At 52.9% G+C, this 25,022-nt stretch overlaps 1 protein-coding gene across 6 annotated transcripts in view; it reads right to left on the bottom strand.

Annotated features, from left to right (window-relative positions):
• The window catches only part of ZMIZ1 (zinc finger MIZ-type containing 1), a 224,350-nt gene that overhangs the window by 98,127 nt on the left and 101,201 nt on the right, over positions 1–25,022 (bottom strand). For all 6 annotated transcript variants that reach the window (XM_036928780.2, XM_036928785.2, XM_036928784.2 and 3 more), the window contains 2 exons: positions 7,803–7,911; positions 1,514–1,627 (listed from right to left, as the gene is read on the bottom strand). In XM_036928780.2, the coding sequence (XP_036784675.1) occupies positions 1,514–1,627; positions 7,803–7,862 (174 nt within the window). In that variant the 5' untranslated portion in view covers positions 7,863–7,911. The remainder of the gene's footprint in view (positions 1–1,513; positions 1,628–7,802; positions 7,912–25,022) is intronic.

The raw sequence follows: 25,022 nt of genomic DNA, 5'->3' as shown, positions 1-25,022 counted from the left end.
ATTCAATGAGGAGTCATATACAGGGGGCCAAGCTTGGTGTCAGGCTCAGAAGGGTCTTGCAGTAATGGCCTATGTGAATGTCACTATTTATTCCTCTTGTCCCAGGCTAGGGCCATGCCTGGCCTTTCACCTCTCTCCTGTCTGGAGCTTTTGAGGAAACATTGCCCCTTGAACTTAACCTATTGCTCCTGCCTGGCAGCGATCCCTCTTGGCCTCTCCTCTCCATGCCTTGGGGTAGCTGGGCTCCCCAGCAATCTGTTTACCCACATTCCCTTCAAACCTGACTCAGCGCCCTCTGAGCAGCTGCTCTCACTAGCTGTTGAGGTCTTCAAATTTGTAGATACAGGTCATGTGGCTGGGGACATTCGGAAACGTGAGCTCTTTCCATGTGTCTGTCAGCTGGCAAGTTCCTAAGCTTAGCAAATCGTGCCACAAGCTCTGGGCGTGGCCTCTGCCCAGTCTGTACCCAAGACCTTTACTAAGGTCTTGTGCATGCAGCTCAGCAACCCCAGTTGCCCAAACCCGGATTTCCTGGGCCTAGTTTAGCTTGGCTCTGGGGCTGCTGGCATTGCTGGGTAGGCTCCCAGCCTGAGCTCAGGCCCCTCCCAGCCGGGGGATCTGAGTCAACAAAGAATGAATCTTGGTGCCATGGTCTCTAGATTTTGCTTCAGACCCAGGCCACAGGGCTGGTGGGCTGGCTTCCTTTACTAAGATGAGTGTATTTCAGTTCTCTAGGTTCTGCTATATGTCCGGGCCTTTTCACACACTGTTCACAATTCTCATAATGTGCTCACTACCCTCCGCTACTCTGTAATTCCTGAAGATGTGTTTTCTCAGTTTTTGGTGACCAGCTCTGCCCCCTAGGCATGATTCCCTTCTCTGGGCTGCTTTACTTTGTACCCGATTCTCTCAGCCACCTCTTTCTACATCTGTCTCCCTCACTGAAGAGGGAATCAGGCTTGGCCAACTCTTACTCATCTTTGATTTCTCAGGACTTAACAGAGGGGATCGTACATGATAAATGATCAATCAATGTTTATCTGGATAGACGGATGGATGTAATAGCAGCTCAATAAACACTTACAGGAATGGATAGATAGATGAATAGATGTCTACAAAAAGAGCTCAATAGATGTTTGCCCAAGTGGATGAATGAATGACTAGATACAAGAATGCCTGAATATCCTTTAAGAGTCTCTGCTTTGCTTATGATTTACCCCCACTACACATTTACCCCCATTAGACTTAGAACTCCCCCAAAGTACATCATGTCCCTCTCATCAAGTGTGGGGAACCCACATAATCTTGAGGACTATGTCTCTCCACCAGACGAGGTTCCCTGATGGTGTATGTATGTTGGGGGTATACACAGAAGGACCATCCCCTCTGGCAGCAGTATCTTCCTCTCTCTCACCCGCTGTTACCTGCAGCCTCCCTGATGCCTGAATAGGCACAGGAGTCCCCAGCGGTCCTCCCTGGATGTGAGCACAGGTTGGGGAAGGTGCAGACTCACCGTTAAACAGCCCATCAGGCTCTGCTCAAAAGGACGCTGAAAGGCTCGGGGGTCTCCACACCAGTCCAGCAGTTCCGTGGCAGCATTGTGGAAGTTGGCAGGGTTCTGTAAGTGCTGTGGGAGAGGGAAAGGGCAGCATGAGGCTCCAGGAACGAGGCCAACAGGCTAGCATGTGGGGATCTGGGGCAGTGAAGGTGCCAGGTCTCAGGGGGGAAAAGCCTGGTAAAAAGCGACAGGCTGGGATTAATGAGACGTCTCCACCTCTCTCTCACCCACTTTCCCTTTGCATCGCCACCCTACCCTAATCCCTGGCAGGATGGGGATTAGTAGCCCCTTTGCAAAGATAGGAAAACCAAGGTCTAGAGAAAGGGGATGATATTAAATAGTAGAGTGTTTTTAGGATGCTGGCAAATGGAGGAGGCAAACCCTGCAGAGTTCAGGAGGTGGGCATCTGGCTCCTATACTTGGGGGCTGGCACTCCTTCAGCCAGGACAGGCTGGCCCTGGAGATTTCTTCTTGCTAACACCACTACCACCACCATAGCCAAGGTCTGGATGCCCACCAGCTCTGTCTTCGGAGCAAACTCTGCCACAGTCAAACAGGGCGGGGACAGGGGGGCATCAAAGAGGCCTCCAGGCCAAACCCAGCTGGGCAGTGGACTCCAGCACACTGTGCCCTTGTTACTGACATACCCTGGTCTGGTGTATGCAGCTCAGCAACCCCAGTTGCCCAAACCCAGATTTCCTGGGCCTAGTTTAGCTTGGCTCTGGGGTTGCAGGCATTGCTTGGTAGGCTCCCAGCCTGAGCTCAGGCCCCTCCCAGCTGGGGGATCTGAGTCAACAAAGAATGAATCTTGATGCCATGGTCTCTAGATTCTGCTTCAGACCCAGGCCACAGGGCTGGTGGGCTGGCTTCCATGGCTAGCCCTTTCATTCTCTTATACTTATCCACATCTTTCTATGCCATACTGAGTTAAGTGCTGAGCCCAGGAGGCTAACAACTGGCTCTGGGTTCTGCAGCAGGTTAGGGGCAGAGCTGGGCTTCCACAACTGGGTGTGATTGTGGGACCTCCAGCAGGACACCTACAGGGTATTCACAAGGGCTGGGGAGTAACCCAGCTGCGAAGGGAATGGTGGCATATCCTGGAGCCCCTGGCCGCCTTGGTGCTGGGAGGGGGGGGAACAGTAGCTCTCCAGGGGCAGCTGTCCTGTCCCAACCTGCAGCATCAGTAGATCTTGGAGCCCAGGCAGGGAGGGGGTCTTAGTTACTGCTGGGTCTCAGAATTAGGAAGGGGGGGGAATGTACTGGAGGAGCCCCTGTGGGGCACTCTGCCTTCACCTCCTACTAGCTGCTGACCTAGGACAGTCCCCCACCCCAAGCCTCAGCTGCTCCATCTGTAAAATGGGGATGATATCGCAGCTTGGCAGTGGGAATTTTTGTGTCTTTTGCCTAAAGTTTCCTGACTGATTTTACAATGTGGCTCATGCAAGGCAAAATTTAAAAATGAATGGAAGACAGTGAAATGAATTAGAATATCCTCTCTCTGTGGGAGAAAAGGAAGAAGGAGAGATGAAGGAAATGAAGAGGGCAAGCATGCGGCAACACGGCCCTCCGTCACAGGGCTGCGGGGAGGACCAAACAAGATGAGGCTCAGACGGCCCCTGGCGAAGCGCCTGGCACGTGGGGTGCTCCCACGTGGGGCTGCCCTTGGCCCTGTCTCCCAAAGGCTCCCCTAGAAGCACAGCTGCACTTGGCAGCTCTCAGCTGGCTGCACACAGAGCTCCCTCTGCAAAGGCAGAGCTGCCTGCACTGGATTTGAGAAGACGGGGGAACTGCCACATATAGAAACATGCCCTTTCAGAGGGCAGCAGTGGGTCCTCACCTCTGCCTCCTGCCCTGTCTCTAAAATATGCCCCCACCCTCCCTGAGCCACGGGTGGCATCTGGGCTCCACATGGAAAGCCATGCAAATCAGCTAATTCCCTGCCCGGCAGCTTCCTACTGCTAACCAAGTTATTCCGTTTATTTACGTGATGTCACACCCAATTAGCAGGGTCAGCAGCCACCACATGCTGTTCTCAGAGCTGCTCGCCCATAGCACCCCCTCGCTCAGCAACCCCCTTTGGGACTCTGGGCTTACCAATGGCCTCTGAGACCAGTCTTTAGGGGTCCAGTTTCGAGCACCCAGCCTTCCATGTCTCGCCAGACTACCTCTGAGCTTCGTTCTCCGCCTTACCCCCGCTGATGGATCTAGCCCTCAGCTTGGGCTCTGGGTGGGCATTTGTGGGTACAACTCATTGGTAGAAAGAATGTCATGTATCCCATTGAGTGGCTGCTGCTTAGTAGCTCTGTGGCCTTGGCCAAGCCTCCTCCCCACACGGTGCTTTTTGTCACACACGTTGACTACGAGGTGGCTGGAGTACACAGAGAAACTGGGTGATGCTGTGAGATGAGCAGGATGGACCTGGGCCAAACCCTGTCTCAGCCACCAAGCCATGCAGCCCTGGGCATGTTCCTGAGCTTCAGATCCCTCATCTGTAAACTGGGGTGGTGACAGCTTTCAGGGCTGCAGTGCAAAGTTTAGAAACAATATATGCAGTGCCATCCCCATTACAGACTGGGTGCCAGGTAGAGACTGCTATTGCTGTGTTTGCTTGGAACTCAGTATGGTTCCATGTTTCTCCTACATGCTCCTTGAAAGTAGAAATAGCACCCTGTTCACCTCTGGAACACAAAGTCTGGCCTGAGGGTAGGCCCACACAGAAATGGTAAGTGATTTAATCATATAAGTGTCCAAATGATATTCCGTCTGTGGTTCAGACCAGGTCCCCAGTGGCATGTGGAGGGGCCAGTGCTGGGCTGTGAGCTTGGCCAGCCTTTGATGGTCTGGGGATGAGAGTACTGATTTGAATCATAGACAGAAGCCTCCCTGACTGTGGCTGTGAATGAATACTCCATTTCCTGCCAGAAAGACTGCCTGTCTCTACAGTATCTCAAAAGATCTGGGTTATATCCACTGGTTGCTGAGTTGGTTGAGGCAGGAGAAGGGGACACAATGCCCTGGATCAGGGATCGGCTACCCAGACCAAGTGATGAATGCATCTTCTTATCAATCTGTGTATCAAATGATCTGTCTATCCATCCACCCATCAATCCATCTAAAAATGAATCAATTCATCCACCACTCATCTACTTGCCCACCCACCCATTCATCCATTCACTACTTTATCCATCACTCATCATCCACTCATCTACCTACTCCATATACATCCAATCCAGAATTTATCCAACCACCCACTCATCCATTCATTTGTCCATTGATCCACCCATTATCTATATTCTCCCACCATTCACCCACCTGGCTGCCCATCCACATGTCAATCCACCCACTCATCCATTCATTCTCCTAGCTATCCATATATCAGTCCACCCCTCCCTTGGCCCCCTGCAACATACTTGGCCCCCCCCGGACTGGGCTCTATGCTAGACTTGTTGACTTAGAGGTGGACACAGCACATCCTCTGCCCCCAAGGAGCTCAGTCTGGTAGGAGATCTGATATACACCCCACAGGGCCTGTGGCTCAAGGGAGAAAGAACAAGGTGGGTGAGGTAGCTGGGGGCCCACGCAGTGGTGGGGGTCAGAGGTGGGGGGTGCATTTGTTCAGAGGGGCACCTGGGGTTTGGGAAAGCTGCTGTGTAGGAATTAACTTTGCACATAAAACCCAGATGTGCATGGCTTTGCACATGCCTGTGACCTCTGAGTGGGGCACGTTGAGGAGAGGGCACTGGTTTTCCTAGTACCAGAGGCTGAAAAGGTGGAAAGGCAGCTGAGCTGCAGGACTGGAGGGAGGCGCACAGAGGTGCTTGGGGGATAGTGCGTGCCAGCAATGGCAAGAACAGGGTTTTGGAGGGAAGACAGGGTTTGGCTCAGGTCCGACCTGCTCATCTCACTTCTACTTCTGCGCTGTAGCAGTGAGGCAGGGCCAGGAACCTGAGACTATGAGGCCCCTAATGGGCGCCAAGTCCCTCCAGGCAGAGGTGGGCACAGCCAGCACCTCCGTCATCCTCAGAGCATGCAGCCCTGCTCGCCTTTCTCTTCTCATGAGGATATGGGACGTCTGAGAATCAACAGTCTTTAGCCAGCCATGGCCACCCTCTGGGGCAGCTGTGGAGTAGAGCAGACAGATGTCAGCCCTGAGCTGTATTTGACTGGATGTGTGTGTGTGGCAGGGGTGGGGGCGTGTAGAGGATGCAGGGACCTCTGGATGGCCCAGGGGGCATCTGGAACCCCATCTGGGCTGAAGGCAGGAGGTACTGCTAGGTGAGGATGCCAGAGGGCACCCTCACACATGTGCTACTCTGGCCCAAGAGCAGAGATGTGTGCACGTGTGTGCGTGTGTGTGTGCAGGCACGTGTGCATGTGGGACAGGTTGGGGGAGGGCAGCTAAGGCAATCCCTGGCCTTCCAGCCACCCCAGCACTCACGGCTGGGTGTGATTATGTTGCCCTTTCTACAGGCCAAGCGAGGTGCAGTGGCAACTCGATCAAGGTCAGGTAGCTAGTGAGTGGCAGAATGGGGACTCAGGTTCGTTGACTGGGAAATGTGAGCCCCGAGCGCCATGCTTTGAGATGGCTGCTCTTGGGTGGGCATCTGCCCATGTGGGACCCCTGTAAGGCCCAAGGGAATAAAGGGCACCCTGGTTCCTGGGAATGCAGAGCCAGAAGTGGGGAGAAGAGTCAAACTGTGAGCAGGTCTCAGGAGGAGCTTGTGCCTGGCACAGAGGGGCTCATGCACAGGGGGCATGACTGTATTGTGGAAGGGTGGAGGCCACGGACAGCTGATTCCTCATAGGCAGCAGAAACTGGGTCAAAGGCAGAGCTGGGATAGAGCCCTGCAGAGCCCCCAGAAGGAGGAGGGAAGGCAGGGGAGGAGGGAGTGCATCGTCTGGTTTCTATTCTGTGACCGTGAGCAGAGGCGTAATTGGCATTTGGGAGAGCTGTTCAGGCTGAGTTCAATCTGTAACAAGTCGTCTTCAATTTCCTCTCCGCAGACCCTGCACAGGCTTCCGAGATAGCTCTCCTTGACACTATGAGAGGACACACATCCTCATTCCTGCGGCCTAGCCTCAGCCCCACTGAGCCCTGGTGTTTAGGGAGGGCAGGCTGTGTTGGGGTGGGGCTGTGAGCCCTGCCCCGCCAGAGTCTTGAGGCCACTGGCCTCCCCTGGTTACCTGAGCTTCCTGCTAAGCCTACTTAAGCCAGGGTCTCACCCCAGCACTCTCCTCCCTGCTGCTGAGCCACTGAGGATAACAGTGGATAACAGCCCCCACCAGCAGTAGCTGATCACCTGCGAATGTCAGGCCTGGGCTACATGCTTCACCCACAATATCCTCACAGCATCCTAACAGGATGCACTTACTGGTCCCCCTAGACAGGTGGGGAAACTGAGGCTACAGAAACATCGGGACAGGCCTGAGATCACAGGGAATACACGGAGGAGTGAGGATTTGGGCCCAGGTCTGTTTCATGTCAAAGCCTGCATCCTTTCTGCCAGATCTGCTCCTTCCTGGAGCGAAATGACAACTTTAGAGTCTGTGCATGGAGGCGGCCATGCTGGGCTGCAAGGGGACTGAGCCCAGAGGATGAATGCATCACTGGGGCCACCACTGGTTGGGGGCCTCCCCACCTCTGAACAATCCAGACAGGATACCGACAGGTGAATCGGCTCTTGAGCTTTATGTGAGCATTGGGAATTTACTACCTTCAGGGATAAGATCATCCCAGCACTGGTGGGGCTGGGCTGTGTGACTTCAGGCAACTCCCGACACCTCTCTGTTCCTCAATTTCCTTTTCTGCAAGATGACCTAATTTCCCAGGACTTTTCCTGTTTACAGAGAACCACTGGAGCAGAGGGGTGCTGAGCTTAGGTCTGAGAAAATTAAACCCTTCACTGCATCCTCACAACAGCTCAGAGCACACAGCAGAGCCCAGAGAGGGCACACCACTGCCCAGTCACACAGCTGATAAGGGAAGGAATAGGGCAAAACCAGCATTTGAACCAGGTATTTGATTCCAGTGTTAGGCTGGTCCATGCCAGCAATGTTCTGATTAAATGGGTGCTCAGGGAGCCCTGGGCGATTGGCCCTTGCCTACCACTGCCCCCTAGAGCTCTGGGTGCCTGGCTGCCCCAGGTGGTCAGCATATCTGCAGCTCTGTCTGCCTGCCTGCTCTGTGCTCGCCAGCTGTGCCTGGCTGTGCCAGGGGAGGAGGGAGGCCGGGCCACACACCCACCTGCTTGATGCACTGCAGTCGGTCATTGGTCTGTTGGATGTGCCTGTCCATAGAATTCATTCTGGCCGTTTCGCTGGGTTCTACCCGAGAGCCATGAACGTCGTCCAGCCTGTGAAGACAGAGGGGAGTGGGTGTCACTGCCGGCCTCACAGCCACCCTCTGGCCCTGGTGGCTGCCAGCAGGTTCCAGGGCTCTTTGCAAGCCATGGTGGCCTCTGCCTCAGGTGGCTCTGTGCTGGAGGGAGGAACTGTGGCCACAGCTGCCCAGCCCTTCAGCACATGCAGCCCTCGGGGAGCCCCACCCGGGCTGAAGGCAGCAGGTACTGCTGGGTGTTCCCTGTGGATGGCTGATGTGAGTACTGCACAGGCATGTCTCCCACAGGATGTGGAACTGCACACTCAGGTACGTGGATTTCTGCACACGTGTGTGTCAGGTGGTGGTGGTGAGGATGGCAACCCCATTTTCAGATTCCTGGTTCAGGGCTTCGCCCACTCACAGTGGCTGTGTGCATGTGCATGCACACGTGTGGGTGGGATCTGCATGCAGTGATGTGTGATGTGAGTACAGCGATCCTGTCATAGGTGCCACATGCTCCCCAAATCCCCCATGCCTTAGAATTCTTCACACTTTATAAACCACAACTCCATTCTCCCATCTTTGCCTTTCTGGGAAAGAAGGGCAGGAATTAGCACCAGTCCCCTTACTTTCCTTAACCAGGTAAGGAAAGTTGCAACTTTCCTTTTCTAACCAGGTAAGGAAACTAAGACTCAGAGAGAGGAGCCGGTGTGAGTCCAGACCAGGAACCAGGGTTCTCACCGCCACTTCATGGCTGGGCGGTCAGGGGACATGGACATCGTGACCCCCAGGCTCATTCTTGCTGAACTAACACGAGTGAGACTTCCTTCCAGGTGGTGAAACTAAGTGGAGGTACCTCCCTCAGCTCCAGGAAACCCCTGGAGTGCCCAGGCCTCTCTAGGGAAGCCGTGACGGCAGAGCTGGAGAGACAGATGGAGAGAGGGGACGGCGCTCAGCTCTAGTCCACACACTCAGGGAGCCAGGCCTTTGGGCCAGAGTAAAAGTCTGCCTATTGGTGGCTGAGCTTTCCTTTCCATAACCCAGTGGGCACTTCAGGCTGCAGACACATGGGTGTCTGGGTGTCTGCAGAAGGTGCTGAACAGAGGCCTCTGGCCCCTGGCCTTTGCTAACCTGTGATGCTGTCCCCAACCCCCAGTCCCACCCCCACCCCCAAAAGGTCCCTCATCTTCAGCCATGTCACCAAAGGTCCCATTTACTAGGCACTTTCCGTATGCTGGGCACCTGCATTCTCTCCTTTACTCTTCATGCACACTCTGTAGGACTAGAATTATCTCTATTTTACAGATGAAGAAACTGAGGTCTGAGATCGGCCAAGTCCCCGTGGCTAGTGGGACCTTGGACTGTGTCTGCCTGTGTGTGTCCATGTCCTGGCTCTCCGGCCCAGCCCGAGCACCCTGGGCGAGGGAACCAGCAGCATGCCTGGCCCCAGCCTTGGGAAGAAATCCCTGTTCCTTCCAAGGAGCTCTTTACAACACAGCTCCTTAGGGCAAAACTTGCTCTTCCATTTGTGCTTGAAAAGGCAACTTATCTATGTGGTTCAAAAAGAAGAGTCCACAAGGGTATCCTGGCCCTGTCCCCAGCCCTAACACACCCTTCCTGAGAGGGTCATCAGTCTCCTGAGGGTCTCATTTTAGGGAAGCAAATATCTATTTGTACTCTCTCCTGATACTCCTTTTAAAAGAATATAAAAATGACTGCATTCTATACACATTATCTGGACCTTGCTTTTTTTCTCTTAATAATATCTCAAAGTTCATTCCATATCAAGACATAAAGACCCTTTTCATTTTTTAATGGTTGCACAGAATTCCAAGGTACTGATGAATCATTTATCCAACTCACATCTGAACAACTACTCTGGCCAAGTGCTGCTCTAAGGTCTGAGGCCCTAGACAAGACCCTCCTGCTTGGGGGGCTCACACTTCAGCCTGAATGATACAGCCTAAAGCCATCTCCAAATTTTATTATTGCAAAGTGTTGCAGGATCACCTTTTATATTGGTCACACCACCCATGTGCAAATTAATCTAGAGAACATGCTCTTAGAAGTGGAGTTTCTGGGTCATTTGGGCATTTGTACTTTTGATTAAATGCTTTCTGGGTTCACTTCATCTTGTAGCTCTCCAGAAAAAAAAAAGGTAAAAATGGGGGTAGTGCCCTACATTTATTTCTTCTACTCTTACCCTGCCAACTTCTCTCCATTCACTCTATCTCACATTTATCCACCCAGATATCCAACTTTCCCACCTGTCATTTATCCACCTAAACACCTGTCAGTCTATTTGTCCATCTATCCACCCATGCACGCATCCATCTAAACATCTTTAGTCTACCCTTGCCCATCCATGTGTACTTCCAACTCACCTAGGAAATCCTTTCCAATATCTGTACTGGAGTGGGTCCTATGCTAGCTCTATGGGACATGGAGAGATTAAAGTGAAATAATTTTCTTATGTTCAAGGAACTCTTGGGCCAAGCCAATATGCACTCCATGTTGCGTATTAGGGGACTGTTTGTTGAGCTTCTCCTGTAAGTCAGGTGCTGGTCCAGGTACTGGGCATAGGCAGACACTAGTATAATATCCCCCTTTACAGATGAGGAAACTGAGGCTCAGAGGGGATAGTACTAGCAGCTCCAGAGTCCTCACTTTCCCATTACAACCTAAACTTCTGTGCAGTAACCAGGGAAGAGCCAGGGGTCCCTGCTGGAGGCTGCTGCCATGTGGGTGTGAGTCAGGGAAGAAGTGGCCAGGGAGTCACTCCCCACGCTACACCTGCAGGTATCCTGAGCAGGGGCTGAGTTCTTCCTCCTGAATTTACCTGCACAGAGCCTCAGCCAGCGCTCACATGGTGAGGGTTCCCAGGGACAAGGATTGGTGGGGGAAGCAGGGACATGGGAGGGTCCAGAGCAGGAGCAAGCCAAAGCCACCTTTGCTGAGGCCACTTCAGTTCCCAGTGCTGGATGCCATCTGAGTGGAAGGACCCTGATGGTTTCCAGGCACTACATGGCACACAGTGGGCTGGGAAGGCCCAGCTCCCACCCCCTGGGTATGGGTGACCACTGGTCCCAATTAGAGTGCAGTTTCCAAAGGGACCCATTAAACAAAGGCCTGGGTTAGCTCTGGAGGAGCCTGGAGGGAAGTACAAAGAAACACCAGGGCTTCTGCAGGCCTCAATTCCCCTGTCCGCAGGCTGCAGCCAACCAGGACAAAGGGCCTGTGGTGGCACAAAAGGCCAGCAGGGGGCGCTGCTGATGAAGCTATGGGCTCGGAGGGCTAGCAGCCGGCACCAAGTGGAGCTTTGGGGCTCTGTCTTCAGGGTCCTTCTCTGCAGTAAGCATCTGAGTGGCTGCAGAGGGACTTTGAGCAACTTTCTCTGGCTTCTAGGCCTTGGTTTCCCCATTTGTAGAGCAGGATGGTGAGGATGTGTATCAGGTGGCTTCACAAGGTTCTGAGGAGGAAAGATTCCCTGGATGGGTATGGATGTTGCTTTGTCTAGGGTCAGAGGCCTTGTGAAGCCTTGATAAATGCTTGTTGAATGACTGACAGATCGTTTCTGGAACCTGGGCATGCTCAGTCCATTCAGGAAAACCCCAAGCAGGCACTAGGAGCCTACACCCACCCAGGCAGTCCCTTGGGACCTAGAGGCTGTTCTTCCCTGTTGAGCCATAGCAGGGGGTGCCACAGGTCTCACTTTAGGAAGCAAACAGTAAAGGCGGAACAGAACCATCAAGTTTGGGTCAGTCTCCAGGTCAACTCACAGGCAATCCTGCCTGGGGGCCTGTGGCTGGACTGAGTTGGCTTCTGAATTCAAAAGATTCTCAGAATATCATTTGCCAGAGGTGAGGTGAGGTCTCCTATCACCCTAACAATCCAGCTGGCTTAATTTTGGGGAGCCTGAGGCCTATAAGTGGTTCGTCCAAGGTCTTACAGCATGTCTGGGCTGATCTAGATACCAGGGGGCTTTTCTCCTAGGTCAGGGCTCCATGTTATAGGAACCAAGAAATGAACAGCTGGGCCTGGGACGTCTGTGAGACTCAAAGGGTGTGTGGCAGCTAGCAGGAGAAACATCACAGATCATAAGCACAACTGCGTGTTGTGTCTTAATCTATAAAAGAACAAATTGCTTGGCTGATTAAGATGACATTTTAAAACTGCTGAGATCAATGGAAAATTGGGGTAATTAACACTAGGAATGGTACTCCAGTCCTTGCAGGGTCAAGGCCTGGAAGGCTAAGGGTCCTGGGAATGGAGCAAGGAGGGGTGGGTTGAAGGAGGCACGAGAGAGTAACTCACTGGGGGACAGTCTGGCATCTTCCATTTGTTCTGCACCTGCTATGTTCAGGCAGAAGGCCAGGCCCTGTGCATTGTTAATTTACTTAATCATTAATCCTTCATGCTCAGAGAGGTGAAGCGACTTGCCCAGGGTCACACAGCCAGGAAGGTATTGGTCTGAAATTCAAACCTTCTACCTTTCTGTTATTCTGTTTGTTCTTTCCATTTCTCCAAGACCAGAGGTCAGAGCCTCCTGGAAGTCCCCACCGAACTTCCTGTGCCTGGGCCCACAAAGATGTCCCCTTAGTTCCATGCAACTTGTCCAAACCCATCCACGTGTTTTCAAGGCCATCCCAGCACCTTGGGCCCAGCATGCTGGAAGGGGGCGTGGGGAATTCCAGCCTGGCGTGGGGAAGTGGTGAGTGCAGCACGGCCAGCAGAGGTCGCCCTCCACCATGGGAGTGTTGGCTGCAGCTTGGCTGCAGACTCTCTTCTTGGAGCCGGGGCTCCTTGAGCCTTAACGAGTTGCTACAAATCCTCGTGGCTGCAGCCCCAGTGTCCACCATGGCTGGGCTCCCTCCCAACTGGAGACCACTGTCAGCCCGGCCCCGGGGTGCGCCCATGGCCCCTGCCCTTCCTGCCACCTGTCTGCCTCGGAATGGGGAATGGGCTCAGGCAGTCAAGCCCCCACCCACTCTGGTCCCTGGCCCTGTCTCCTGGTCTGAGCAGCCATGAGCCTGTAGGAGATGCAAAGCCGGTCAGTTTGTGGGGTCTGGAGGAGATCCTGCTCTGCCACTTTCAGGCCTCAGTTTTCCCATCTGTAAAATGAAGGCTAGCCAGCCTTGGCAGCCCTACAGCATCTTAGGATTTCTGTGTCAGAAGCTCCAGTTGTTTGGAAAACCATTCCAACACGTGTACAATGCTCTGCTTTAAAACTGCCAAGCCTGATCCAAGGCAGCCCCAGAAAATCCGGGAGAGCCGCTGTTCCAGGGTAGCCCGGGTCCACAGATGCTGTCCCTTGCTCAGCTACACACTTTTGCTTACATCTTATACTCAGCTTGGCTTGACTGTGACTAAGTTTTCTGCTGGTGATATCTGGGTTGGCCCAGTCTTCCCAACATCCAGGTGAGCTCTGGAAGGGCGATGCTTGCACTTCTCACCATCTAGCAGAGTGCTAGCCGAGTTTACCCTTTGCAGTACCTAGCACAGAAGATAACACTTGAGAAAAGTTGGCTGTTCTAATGCACACAGCACTGCTCAGAGAATAGAATGTTGAAGACTGGAAGGGCATCTGGGGACCACCTGGTCCCATGCACTCATGTGGCAGGATGGAAGGCTGGGGCTGAAAGAGAGGAAGGACACAGAGGGAGACAACAACTAAGTGGGACTGGAACCCATCTGGCTGGGTCTAAGTAGGACCCTGGGTCATCCGCTTGCTCCCTGGAAGCATCTCTCCTGGTCCTAAAGGTTGGGGGAAGCACCTAATCCTTGGTGGGCTCCTCCCTGGAAACAGAGCAGGGTGCTTTTAGCTGCCCCATAGAAATGTGGAGTCCTGGAGCCAGGAGGCAGCTCCCTAGGGTGGTGGGAAACATCAGCTGTACTAACATCAGTATGTTTACTTTTTCATATGAGTTAACTGGTACATAATACATAGGCATTTGCACACGGGTGTACACACTTATATACATATGTGTCTCCTTTGCACATTTAAGCACAGGTACATGCACATACTAGATTGCTGGCACAGATGTGTGTGAGCACATGCATCTCCTGGCAGCTTGCACAGGCAAGTGGTGGGGTCCCCAGGGGAGCTGTGTGAGCAGTGGTGTGCAGAAGTGATTCAATCACCAGGCACATCTGCAGCTCAGATCCCCCAGGGTGAGTGTTGCTGGCAGCAGGGATGGGGAAGCCTATACCTACAGACTGCAGAGGAGAGGCTGCATTCCAAGACATTGCCAGGGCCAGCGGGCTTGGGATCTGCCCACTGCCCAGCCTGCTGGGAAAGTCTGGGGGTCCAGGGAAACACTCTCAGATTCCAAGAGGGCAGAAAATGTCATGGGCTCTGAGTTTGGTAGCGACCAGCCAACCCCACATTGACAGTGTAAGTCCAGATCTTTCCTCCTGGGCCTGGCCCCTGCCGCCTAGCCCTGCCAGCCACATCCCCTGTCCTCTGCATGGGGCCGCTCGCTGCTTCCTGGCCCGTGCTCTGAACATCACACCTCCATGTCTTTGCCTCTGTCTCCAGCCCAGAATGCCTGGCCCCTTTCATTCCATCAAGGCCTGGTTCAACTGTCATCCTGTGTTGTTTCCCCCAGCAGAGCCACTCACTTCTATTCCCATGTCCCTGGCATCCTTTTCACACACCCGCATCCTGGTGGTACTAGACTAGTGGCGTGTCTTTGCATCTGTCTCTCCCAGCAGCTGGGATGTCTTCAGTTATGGATTCCCAGAGCCCAGCCCTGGGCCTGGCACCCAGCAGGCATTCGGCAATGCTCATCAGATGGATAGATGGCGATCGTTAGGTATACACGCAACCCAGAGCGGCAAGAGCTGGAAACCCAAAGACCCAGTCCTGATCAGAGGATCTTGGGACTGGGAGAGACCCTGATGACCCAGTCTGGGGTTCCCCAAAAGTGATGCACACACCACTGGTGGAATAAGGTGATTTTAGGTGGTCCATGGGTCAAACTTCTATCCTCATAGTGAAGGATTTGGACTAGAACAATTATCACTGGTGAGTTTATGGATATTGCTATTTAGGATAAGGTTAGAGAGTGCTGGTACACCGAAGTGGATTAAAGAACATTTTAAACATAGTATAAATGTGATGAAAGTGACTGAGGTTATGGAAGCACTGATAAGAGTCCAACGTCTTCCTCATCTTAAAGGTGAAGGAGCAGAAGCTCAGAGAAGTGCAGGGACTGCCTGTGGTCACACAGTGGGTGACCCTTCCAAGACCAATCCTTGGTAGCCTTTGTGCCCTGCCCCAGGGAAGCCAGGGAAGAAGGGCAGAGGGACAGGAGATGAGAAGGGGAGAGAAGAGGGAGGGAAGAGGCAGCGCCAGGCAGCTGACAAGGACCAGCTGCTTCCCATTCTTGGCCAGGCAGCTGGAGCAGGCCCTTGGGCCAGCCTGGGGCCTTGCACAGGGTGAGGCCCTGGGTAGGGGTGGGCCCGGAGAGCCAGACCTTCCTGGCTGTGAGGTTGTAGGAGGCCACTTATCTCCCTCAGCCTTGTGCACAGGAAACTGCACCCCTCCCTGCCCCACCGGGCTGAGGAGCTGACTAAGTGAAGTCACTCTGGGGACAGCATTCTGAAAAGGGAAATTGTGATTTGGACAACGGCTCTTCCAAACCCAGTTCCTCCTTCCTCAACTCAGGGAGGGCCCCTATGCCAAGGCTTGACAAGGCTCCAGCCTCCAGCCACAGAGTCCCAATGCTTCGTTTTGGTGCCGAAGGCTCCTGGAAGAGCGGACCCACTTCTCTCCATGACTCCATCTCCCAGCCACCCACCCTCGGCTACAGGAACACTCACTGTCACTGGTGGCTAATGGGATAACACAAAGTACCCTTGGTGTTTCAGGGGGCCTTTCTGAGGGCTGGTGCCACACAGCTACACCTGACAACCTGTTTGAGACCCAAACGTTAACCCAGAGGGAAGCAGACTTGGGAGCACGTGTCAGTGCTGCCCTGACACAGGGGCCAGCCCGCTGCCACAACCCACATGGTGCTGGGCACCCCAGATGCACTTGGATGTGCTCATTCCTCCTGGCATGTGATCCCCAGCAGGCCCAGACCATGCCCTTGAGCCCAGACCCTCCTGCCATCCCCTGGCCACACGCCAAACCTATGACCTCCCAGTGAACTTTCTCTGACATCTTCCCTACTCAAAAGGAGAAGGAGGGCTGGATTCAGCCTTGGACAGGTCACTGGGTTTCCTCTCATCCCCAAGGCTATGCTCCCCCTGCTTTTTGTTTTGTCAGCCTGGAAAGAAAAACAACTGGTAGACCTGTATGTGCCAGAGTCTAGGTTCTCTACTTATGTTACCTCACCTTAAGTGTCAGATTTCTACTGTGGTGTTCCATTTACTATTACCATACTACAGATGAAGAAACTGAGGCTCAGACAGGTCCAATGACTTGGGTCAAGGTCACACCACTGAGAAGTGGCAGTGCTAGGACTTGAACCCTGGTCTGATTACAAAGCCCATGTTTTGTTGCATTGTGTTCTCCATGAGAACATAGCAGGAGGTCCTCAATTGGACACGTCCTTCCCTGGTCCTGACTGCCCTGCATGGGAGGAAGCAGACTGTCATTGCTCTGGGGACAGTGTAATGATGGGGAGCAACAGTCCTGCCTAATGCCCAGTGCTGGGCCTGGGCCACAAGCCTACCTCAGGACAGCAGTACTCACGCAGTGGTCTTGACCTGGCTTTGTCTCAAGGCTCTTGCCTTAATTTCAAAAGCTCAGATACCATCAAGTGTGGAAGAGGGAAGGTGGGAACAATTATCTGAGGGCCCTGAGAGGATATGGGGTGGTATGAAACTGGAGGTGAAGCCAGGGCCCCCTGCCCACCAGCTGATGTCTTCTAGAAAGCTGTGAATACCCTGCAGATGTTCTTATAGCTCTGGCTCTAGAGACAAAAAGATGTTTTCCACTGCCTTCCTACTGTAGCTCCTCAAGTCTCCAAATCCGCCTACTTGGCATTCTGCAGGATCTCTAGACAGAGGCCTGTCCAAGGGAGAACTAGACAGAACTAGATAAGCCCTTAGGGGCCACCTGGCAACAGGGATGGCTTGGCTGTAGTGTGCGGCACCTCCTGATTCCTATACCCATGGCAGACATGGCTAATCAGTTACCACACTCTTCTCACAGAGTCCAGACACGCCTAGTCAATCCTCTCCACACCCTCTGCCCAGCCATTCTTTACAATCTGTTACCGAGACATGAGAAGAAAACTTCTGGGCAGCCCTATCTTTGAAAGGAGAGTGGACAGAGGCCAAGAGATGGGAGGGTATAGTCTTAGTTACCAGCCAATCAATGCATGGGCAGAGATCAGTATGCAGATTCCCTAATTTCTAAATTTGTGCTCTTTTCTCTAAACTGGGAATCAAATCAGGCTCTTCTCAAGCTGACAGTCCATATATGGACCACTCAGGCAAGTTAGGCATATTTTAAGCAAACTTCTATCAGAGCAGCTTGTGGAGAAGTATTATCCCATTTTGCAGACAAGAAAACTGAGGCTCAGAATGGTTGGGTGATTTCTATTCAGTCACGCAGGGCTACTTGGGGTGGGCTACTCCTGCCCCAGGCTGGGAGCCAGGGCCCATCCGTGGAGCCCTCTAGGGGCAAGCTGGGCATCCCACAGGCACCTGACGGCATGCTTCTGGAATGTCTGCTGAGAGATAAAAGTTCACATCAGGTGATCCACAGCTGCATGATGACTTGACGCTCTGTGCGAGGCCCTCCATAGTTTACAAAGGTCTGGTGTCATCGCCTTACTCCGCCCTCGTATCATCTTACACAGGCAGTATAGTTTATTGGTAAGGTCACCAGACTGCCTGGGTTCGAATTCTGGCTCTACCATTTGTTAGCTTCTATGACCTGGGGTAAAATACTGCCCTCTGCATGCCTCAGGCCCCCCATCTGTCAAACCCAAGAAATAATAGCTACTTCATAGGCCACCATGTATGTTAAGTGAATTAGAGAATAGGAAGCACTTAGCACGGCTCAGGCACATGAGATCCAGTGCCACATGGACCCAGGTGGGCCTTATCGCCTCCATCACAGACCGGGGGAGATCCACCCAAAGAGAAGCCAGTGCTTGCTGGGAGGGGGAGATCAATGCCATCGCCTGAAAGATCTTCAAGATTTTCTTCAAAAATCTTTTTTTTTAACTTATTTTTTAACCCTGCAACAACATCTTTGACAGAAGCGCAATTTATGAAACAATGCAAGGGACCATGCTTTGGATGGAGGGGTGGGGGTGAGGTGCTGCTGGCTCTACCTGCCCTCACACAGGGGCTTCTTGGAATGGCCCCCTAGGCTCAGGCCTGGGCCTCTGAGGACCTGGGTGGCTGAGGCAGGGGCCAGGTGGCCAGGTGCCCATGGCCAGAATGCCAGGTTGAGGAGCTGGAGGGATTTGTCCTATCAGCAAAGGCCAGTCATGGAACATTTCCGAAGGAAGGAGGGATAGGATTGGGTGGCGGTAGGGAGATCAGAGAGGAAACACTGTCTATTCTGGGCAAAAGGAGGGCAGTGGCTGGGACATCCCAGACAAAGCTGCTGCGAGTTTTTTCCTCGGAAACAGCTCCATAAGATCCTCCCTGAACAGAGAATTCTCTGGTCAGGCCAGCTGGGGGAAAGCTGCACATCCTACCCTCCTCTAGAGATGACTACAGCATGAAGGGCTTTAAAGAATCTGGCTTTCTCCAAAGTTATTGGATCGCAAAACGCTTTTTCCACTAAACACATTTTAAAATCCCATAGAACTAGTTTTCCCCAGAACTGGCTTTTGAGAAATTCCGACCTAAGGGGAGTGGCTGAAGGGTGGAGAGGCTGGCCAGTAGGGAGAGCAAACGCAGAGGAAAGACAGGCAGGCTTGGGGACGGTGCTCGTCAGGTGGAAACCCAAGTGTCTGCGGGAAGAGAAGCCACATGGCACCTCCGCCGAGAACTAAAACACCCCGGGGGTTGGGGCTCTGGATTCTGAATCCACATCATGGCCAGCTTCATGAAGCCACCTAGATGCACCCAACTGGCAGGAGTCTGTTTGAGGGCCCTTGGGCTCCCCACCCCTGCAAGGCTGGCCCCAACAGGAGAGCCCCAGGCCACTTCCTGGAAGGGCAAGGTCCAGAGCTGGAAGGTCACATGAGCTGCCTGAGGCAGAGACTGGGTTTTCTGGGGGGGATGACCCGTCCCCCACCCCACCCCTGCCGAGAACTCCGAAGTGGAGGCACAGGCCAAGGGGGTCAGGCAGCCAAAGCTCTCCTCTGCCAGGCTGTGGGATGGCAGCCAATAGGAAATCTCTGGTCATAAGTGTAAATACTAATGAGAACAATGCAGGGATCTTTGTCTACAGTGTGTCAGGCAACACTTTAGGTGTTTTATATGGATTATCTTTATAACAATATAGCTACATGTAGGGTTATCTGCACCATCTACAGTTGGGAAAACTAAAACTGAGACGACAGGGGAACCTGGCACCCAAAATCAGAAAGTGGAGAAGCTGGGAGCTGAACCTATACCTGTTGGACTTCAAAGCCCAGTATCCATCTCCTATACCAGGCTACCTCCATACCGTCCTGGGGCTGGGGATTGGGAAAGCTCCTTTGCAGATGGCTGGCCCTGGGCCGTCCTGGAAGACACCTCTTAGTACAGCCACCTGCCGGGCACCACTCTGTGCCACCTCTGCAGGTTGTGCCCAGCTCAGGATTGGACACATGGACACGAGGGGTCCTTTCTCACACTGACCCAAGGAGGTGGGCATCATTGCTCAGAATTTACAGATGAGGAAACTGAGGCCCAGAGAGGATATTAACTACCTAAGGTCATACAGCAGGGGAGTGGGTTTGCTGGTATTAGAACCTGGGTTTGACTCACTTCAAAGGCCCACCCAGACTGACGCAGAGCTAGAACAGGGTGCAGAGGAGGGGTTCCTGCAAGGACTGGGCACACGTCACCACGTGGACATAGCACTCAGTCCCTTGACTGCCTGGCCTTGGTGAAATGAGGGCTGGCGAGATGATTCTTTACTACATGTTCTAGCTTTCCTGCTCTGGTAGGAGGTTGGCGGGAACAAAAGATTAAACAAAGCAAGTAAGATGACATCCCCGAGTTCCAGAACCCTAGGATCCAGGTGAAGGCAGACAAGCCATACCAATTCACCTGCTGGTGGTGCCCACCATGGGCACTAGACTAAGGAAGGCCCAGGGCTGGGCTGGAGGCATCCCCCACAAGCTTTCTGGAGGTGTGGCAGAGCCAGGCCCCGAGGGCCAGAGGGTTTGGCCCCAGCAAGGGCAGTTCATTGGGCACAGGGCCAAGAGGTTGGGGTAGGCTGGGATAAGGCAGGAAGGCCTGTCTTATTTTGGAAATAAAACCACATGCCCAGTGCCCTTTTGACCCAGTCTGGCTATTCAGCTTGGCAGGTGGCATCAGGTTCTTTCTTAAGGGATAAGGTATTGGAATGAAGCAGGACGCTCACAATTCATCTGCTTTTTAATTAACTCGCCTTGCTGCCTTAAGTGATTCCCTGCTTACACTCATTCTTTTGAAAATTCCAAAGTGCTATTTCTGACCTGTGATTTACTATTGCCGTACGTCTCTATAAGCAGTGTTTTAGCTTAAGTGGCAGTTGCATATTAATTACAAAGTTAATTATGTGCTGTGTAATCATGCTGTAATTCATTAGTTTACTCTACACTCTTAGAGTCTCATGCTAATAGCAAGATCTGACAGAGGGTTTCAGGAATCACCAAGAAGGATCTGTTGAAAATCTAGAATGGAGCTGAGAAGAACTCGAGACCCCCTCAAGATGGCTCCCTGGGACCCTTTTGCTTGACCTGCGGTGGGGCTGCTGTGCCCCTCCTCCAGGGTGTTCTTTCAGACAGAGCCTGGCCCCCACTGCCCAGAGCTCTAAAAGCACACAGCCCAGAGCGAATGCTGCCTGCAAACCCTCGTCTGCTGAGGACGGTGGAAAACCCAGCCGGGGTTTGTTCTTCCCCCCACGGAAGTGCAGTGATGGGAACAGATTTGTTTAAAATTACTTACGGAACAGAGAGTCACTTCTAGGTGAAAAATTAACTGCTCAGATCACCAAAACAAAGTGGCCCTGCGAACACTGACAGTGGGGCAGACCTGGGAGGGGCCTCCAGAGGATTCCGGTCCAAGGCAGTTGTTCGGATGGGGAGACCCAGGCCCAAGATGGAGGGAGGGCCATGTCTGGGATTTGGATCAAGGTGTCTTTATGTCCTTTTCCTTCTCAACTGTATCCCTCAGAGCATCCAGGGATCTGCAAGTGAACACTGGCCACATTTCTCTCCTCTCTTTCCTGTTATGTCTCCTAACAAAATGACCTTTGGGATTTCAGGGGCCTGGCTGTCACCCCAAGATCTACTCCTTAGACAATCTCAAACCCTCTGATGCTCAGGTGACTCAGATATCTGTGAAATGAGGTGAAAGCTCCCTGCCTCCCTGCACGGGAGTCAAAAGATGGATGGGAAGGAGAATGTGGGCCTTCCAGACCCTGCACACACCTGACTGCTCCAGGGTCATTCCAGGGGATTTTTTTCTAGAACCATCTCTTTGCAGGCTCAGTGCAGTCAGCCACTTAAATTTTCCCCATGATCCTCTGGTGGCATTTAAAAGTCAGTGTGAGTATAGACAGGCCTGCTGCAAAAACCCTGCTCTCTCTCTGCAAATCTGTGGATCATGTTCCAAGCCCTTGCCTAGTGAGGGGACACAAAGGCTGTGACCTACTCTGGACATAGTGTTCTGGTGGCTGAGACCCTCTGCTTTCCAAATATAAACCTGCTTGTTTTATTTTTGCTGACAGCTGAATGAAAAAATAAAAATGTGGAAGTCCTTCCCCTGCTGGCTCCAGTCAACAAGAGGAGAGAAGGACTCAGAGCCCCAGCTGGCATGGGAGGAAGATAAATAAGAAAAAACAAAACATGTCCTTGTGCTACAGTGGAATGTTTAAAAAAGAGGTGAAAAGCACAAGGTCAGGGGCAGATTTCATTTTCTATAGTTTCAGCAGGTTCAGGGAGGAGGTAGGATGCTGCGGACTTGACAGTTTCAAGGGAATCAGTTTTGGAGGGAACTCATTTTTGGGGAGGGGAGGGAAGGGGGTGTCTTAACAGTCTGTGGTTTCCTTTCCAGGGAACACACTGGTTTCTCTGGCAACAGAGAAGTCCAGCCCACAAAGTTCTGCCAGGAGACCAAGGCTTGGTCTGGGATGTTCCCAGCAATTATCTACCGCCAAGGCCTCGCCATTCTGTTCAAGGGGCAGTTAGCTGGAAGAGTTGCAAAAAAGTCGGCTCTCCAAAGATGTGGGCACCAGTCCCCATCTGTCACCCCTGTGTTTGTGCAAGCAGCTATTCATCCCCAGATCACTGCTTTCTAGGGCCTTATGGCTGAGCAGGTAAAAATGCCAGAAACAGCCTAGAAACAAGCCTGCGTTTGACAGCCCTGGAGGACCCCTGTGGAGCAGTAACGGCTCTGGGGTGGGTGGCCTCATGTCTAGCATGCTCTAGCCTAGTGTGGCTGGCACACAGGGGATCTGTGTCAGAAGACAGCAGGTGTGAACTTCTGCACTCACCTCCTCCATCCAGGCTTGGTCACATGGTTCCAGAGGCACCCCGTGGATTTTAGAGCCCATCTTCCCAGAGGAAATATCCCACCTGGGAAGAAGCCATCCATGCCTCAGGTGTGGGAGGGAGTATCGGGTGATGGGAGAATGAGGAGAGGAGGCAGGCGATCACATTTGCAGTGCACTTACCATCCGCCAGGGCTGTGCTAAGCGCTCCACATGTATGCTCCATTTGTCTTGCTCTCTAGTTGCCTGGTGAAGCAGGCGCAATTATTCCTTGCTGGAGGGAATGAGGGTCAGGTGACCTGCCCAGGACCACCCAGTAAGTGAGTGGCAGAGCTGTGAGTTGCACCTGCCGGTCTCTGAGCCTGTTCTCAGAAGAGGCGTGAAGGAGTGCTGGGCAGGGAGAGGAGAGTCGCTCTGGCTAGCAGTTCCCTCCCCTGGTGGCAAAAGGGAGACAGAGATCCCCAGATTCTCTCCTAGGCTTTCCTTCTAGAGCCTTCCCCAGCATCTAAACACTCCCCAGGAAGACAGGCTGCAGAGCAGAGCCACCCGAAGGCTCTGAACCAGGGGCCCCAGTCCCCACACTCCACCTCCAGGCACAAGTAGCATTGGCTGATGTTTCCTGAGGCCTGATATTGCATCCATTATAAGCTTTATCTCCCTTAAGCCCAGAACAGCCTTATGAAGTAGGTAGTAACAGTCCATTTTATGATGAGGAACTGGGGGCTCAAATGCATGTCCAGGTTCACACAGCTGGCAAGAGGCAGAGCTGGGATTCAAGCCCAGGTCTGACACCAAAATTCAGGTATACTCTTAACTAATAATGAGAGTGATGACAGACACATTTCCTGAGCTCTTACTATGTGACTGCACTGTTATAAGTATTCTTCACATATTAACTTATTTTATTCTCTCATCCATCCTATAAAGTACATGCCATAATTAGCTCCATTTCACGGATGTGGAAACCAAGGCACAGGGCTCTGCAAAAGCAACAAGGCCAGGGGCACACAGCTAGGAAGCCACTGGTGTGGATGCAAGGTATGGATCCAGCCAGGCAGGCTCCTGAGCTCACACTATGATGCACTGTTTCTCTGACCACTGGGTCATCCTGCCTCCCAGCCCTGAGTCCTTGATTCTCTATGATTCTGAGATCCTGTATTGCCTGGCAGCAGCTGGGAGCCTAGGTTTTTCCCTTCCTAGGCTCAGCTCCCTGGAGAGCTTTCTCACACCCTGGGAGAACGTCAGCAGGACCTGAACTGAATTTCCACATGCGTGTGTGAGTATGTGCATATGTGCTCCTCAGGCCGAGTTGCACTTAGGGTGTGTGTGCAGCTGATTTATAAGCCTCAGAGAAAACAGAATTGCAGATCTCATCCACAAATCTCCTCTATCAAGGTGCTTGTGACAGATAGACACACCATGAATTCTCAAGAACAGGCAGCCTCTCCCAGCCTGGGATCCCTCATGCTTCTGCTCCTAAAATAGGCCCAGGTGACCTGGACACCCATGGGCTGGCTCTTCTGAGGTCTCTCTGGTGGCCAGCAGTCTGGCCAGTTCAGCCCTGGGAGTGGTCACCAGCCTTGTGGGGACCCACCCTGCTCATCAGAAAGGCTGGCTCTTCAAGACCTGGCCCCAGGGAAGCCCCCTGAGGCACAGGTACCTACCTCCCTGAGGGTCTCACCATACTGCTGGCCCTCACACTGGTCCTCACAGATCAGACACTGGGGAGCAGGGCCAGTTAGCTCCTACAGAACTGAGGAGGAGGACACCGGCAAACATCTGCTGGACAAGTACTGTTTTGCTTGTACTATGCTCAGTGTTTCGAGTTTGTCTCATTTGATTGGCATGTGAACCCTCAGGGGCAAGGCTCAGCGATCCCAGATCTCAACACAGGCAGACCCTGTGCTGAGAACCATTCCACGTTTCCTCAAATCCTCAGACCCCACTGGAGGTCCTTGGGCTCTGTCCCTGGCACACAGACACTCACTCCATTTCCCCCAGAAGGGACAATGGGGGGCCCAGGTTTGGGTCTGGTTGGGATCACCTCATTGGTGTTTAACCCCATCCCAGTTCCCCTAGCTGCGAACCACTGGGAAATGTTTCCAGCTTCTGCACACCCAGAACCAGTGTCGCTATACTCCAGGTCTGGTTCCCACTGTGGCCTCCAGTCCTAGCTCTGGGGGGAACACTGTGATGGCAGAACAGAAAAGGGATGCCTGCTCTCTTCCCCAGACTTGCCCCGTAGAGCCTTCCCCAGCTGGAATGGTGGCTGCAACAGATACCACCAGACCGTGGGGTCCAGGACTTGGGCCCTCTCGGGGGTCTGTAATAGCCCAGACAGTTCTCCTGATGCCCCCAACCCATGTGTGGGAGGATGGGCAAGGGCAGGCAAGGAGGCTGCCAAACTGGGGAGCAGTCAAGGGCAGTTTTGTCTCTTCTGTCTGGAAAATGCGTTGGCCTTGCCTGCATGATTATTAGGAAACTTAAATGAGCATGAGAGAGTTCTTGACCCTCTTGAGCCTACACACACGTGTATCCTGCAT

Source organism: Manis pentadactyla, chromosome 8, assembly GCF_030020395.1.
Source record: "Manis pentadactyla isolate mManPen7 chromosome 8, mManPen7.hap1, whole genome shotgun sequence".
Classification (NCBI taxonomy): Eukaryota; Metazoa; Chordata; class Mammalia; order Pholidota; family Manidae; genus Manis; species Manis pentadactyla.
The sequence above is the reverse complement of the archived record's forward strand: the minus strand, read 5'-3'. Positions and strand labels throughout refer to the sequence as shown.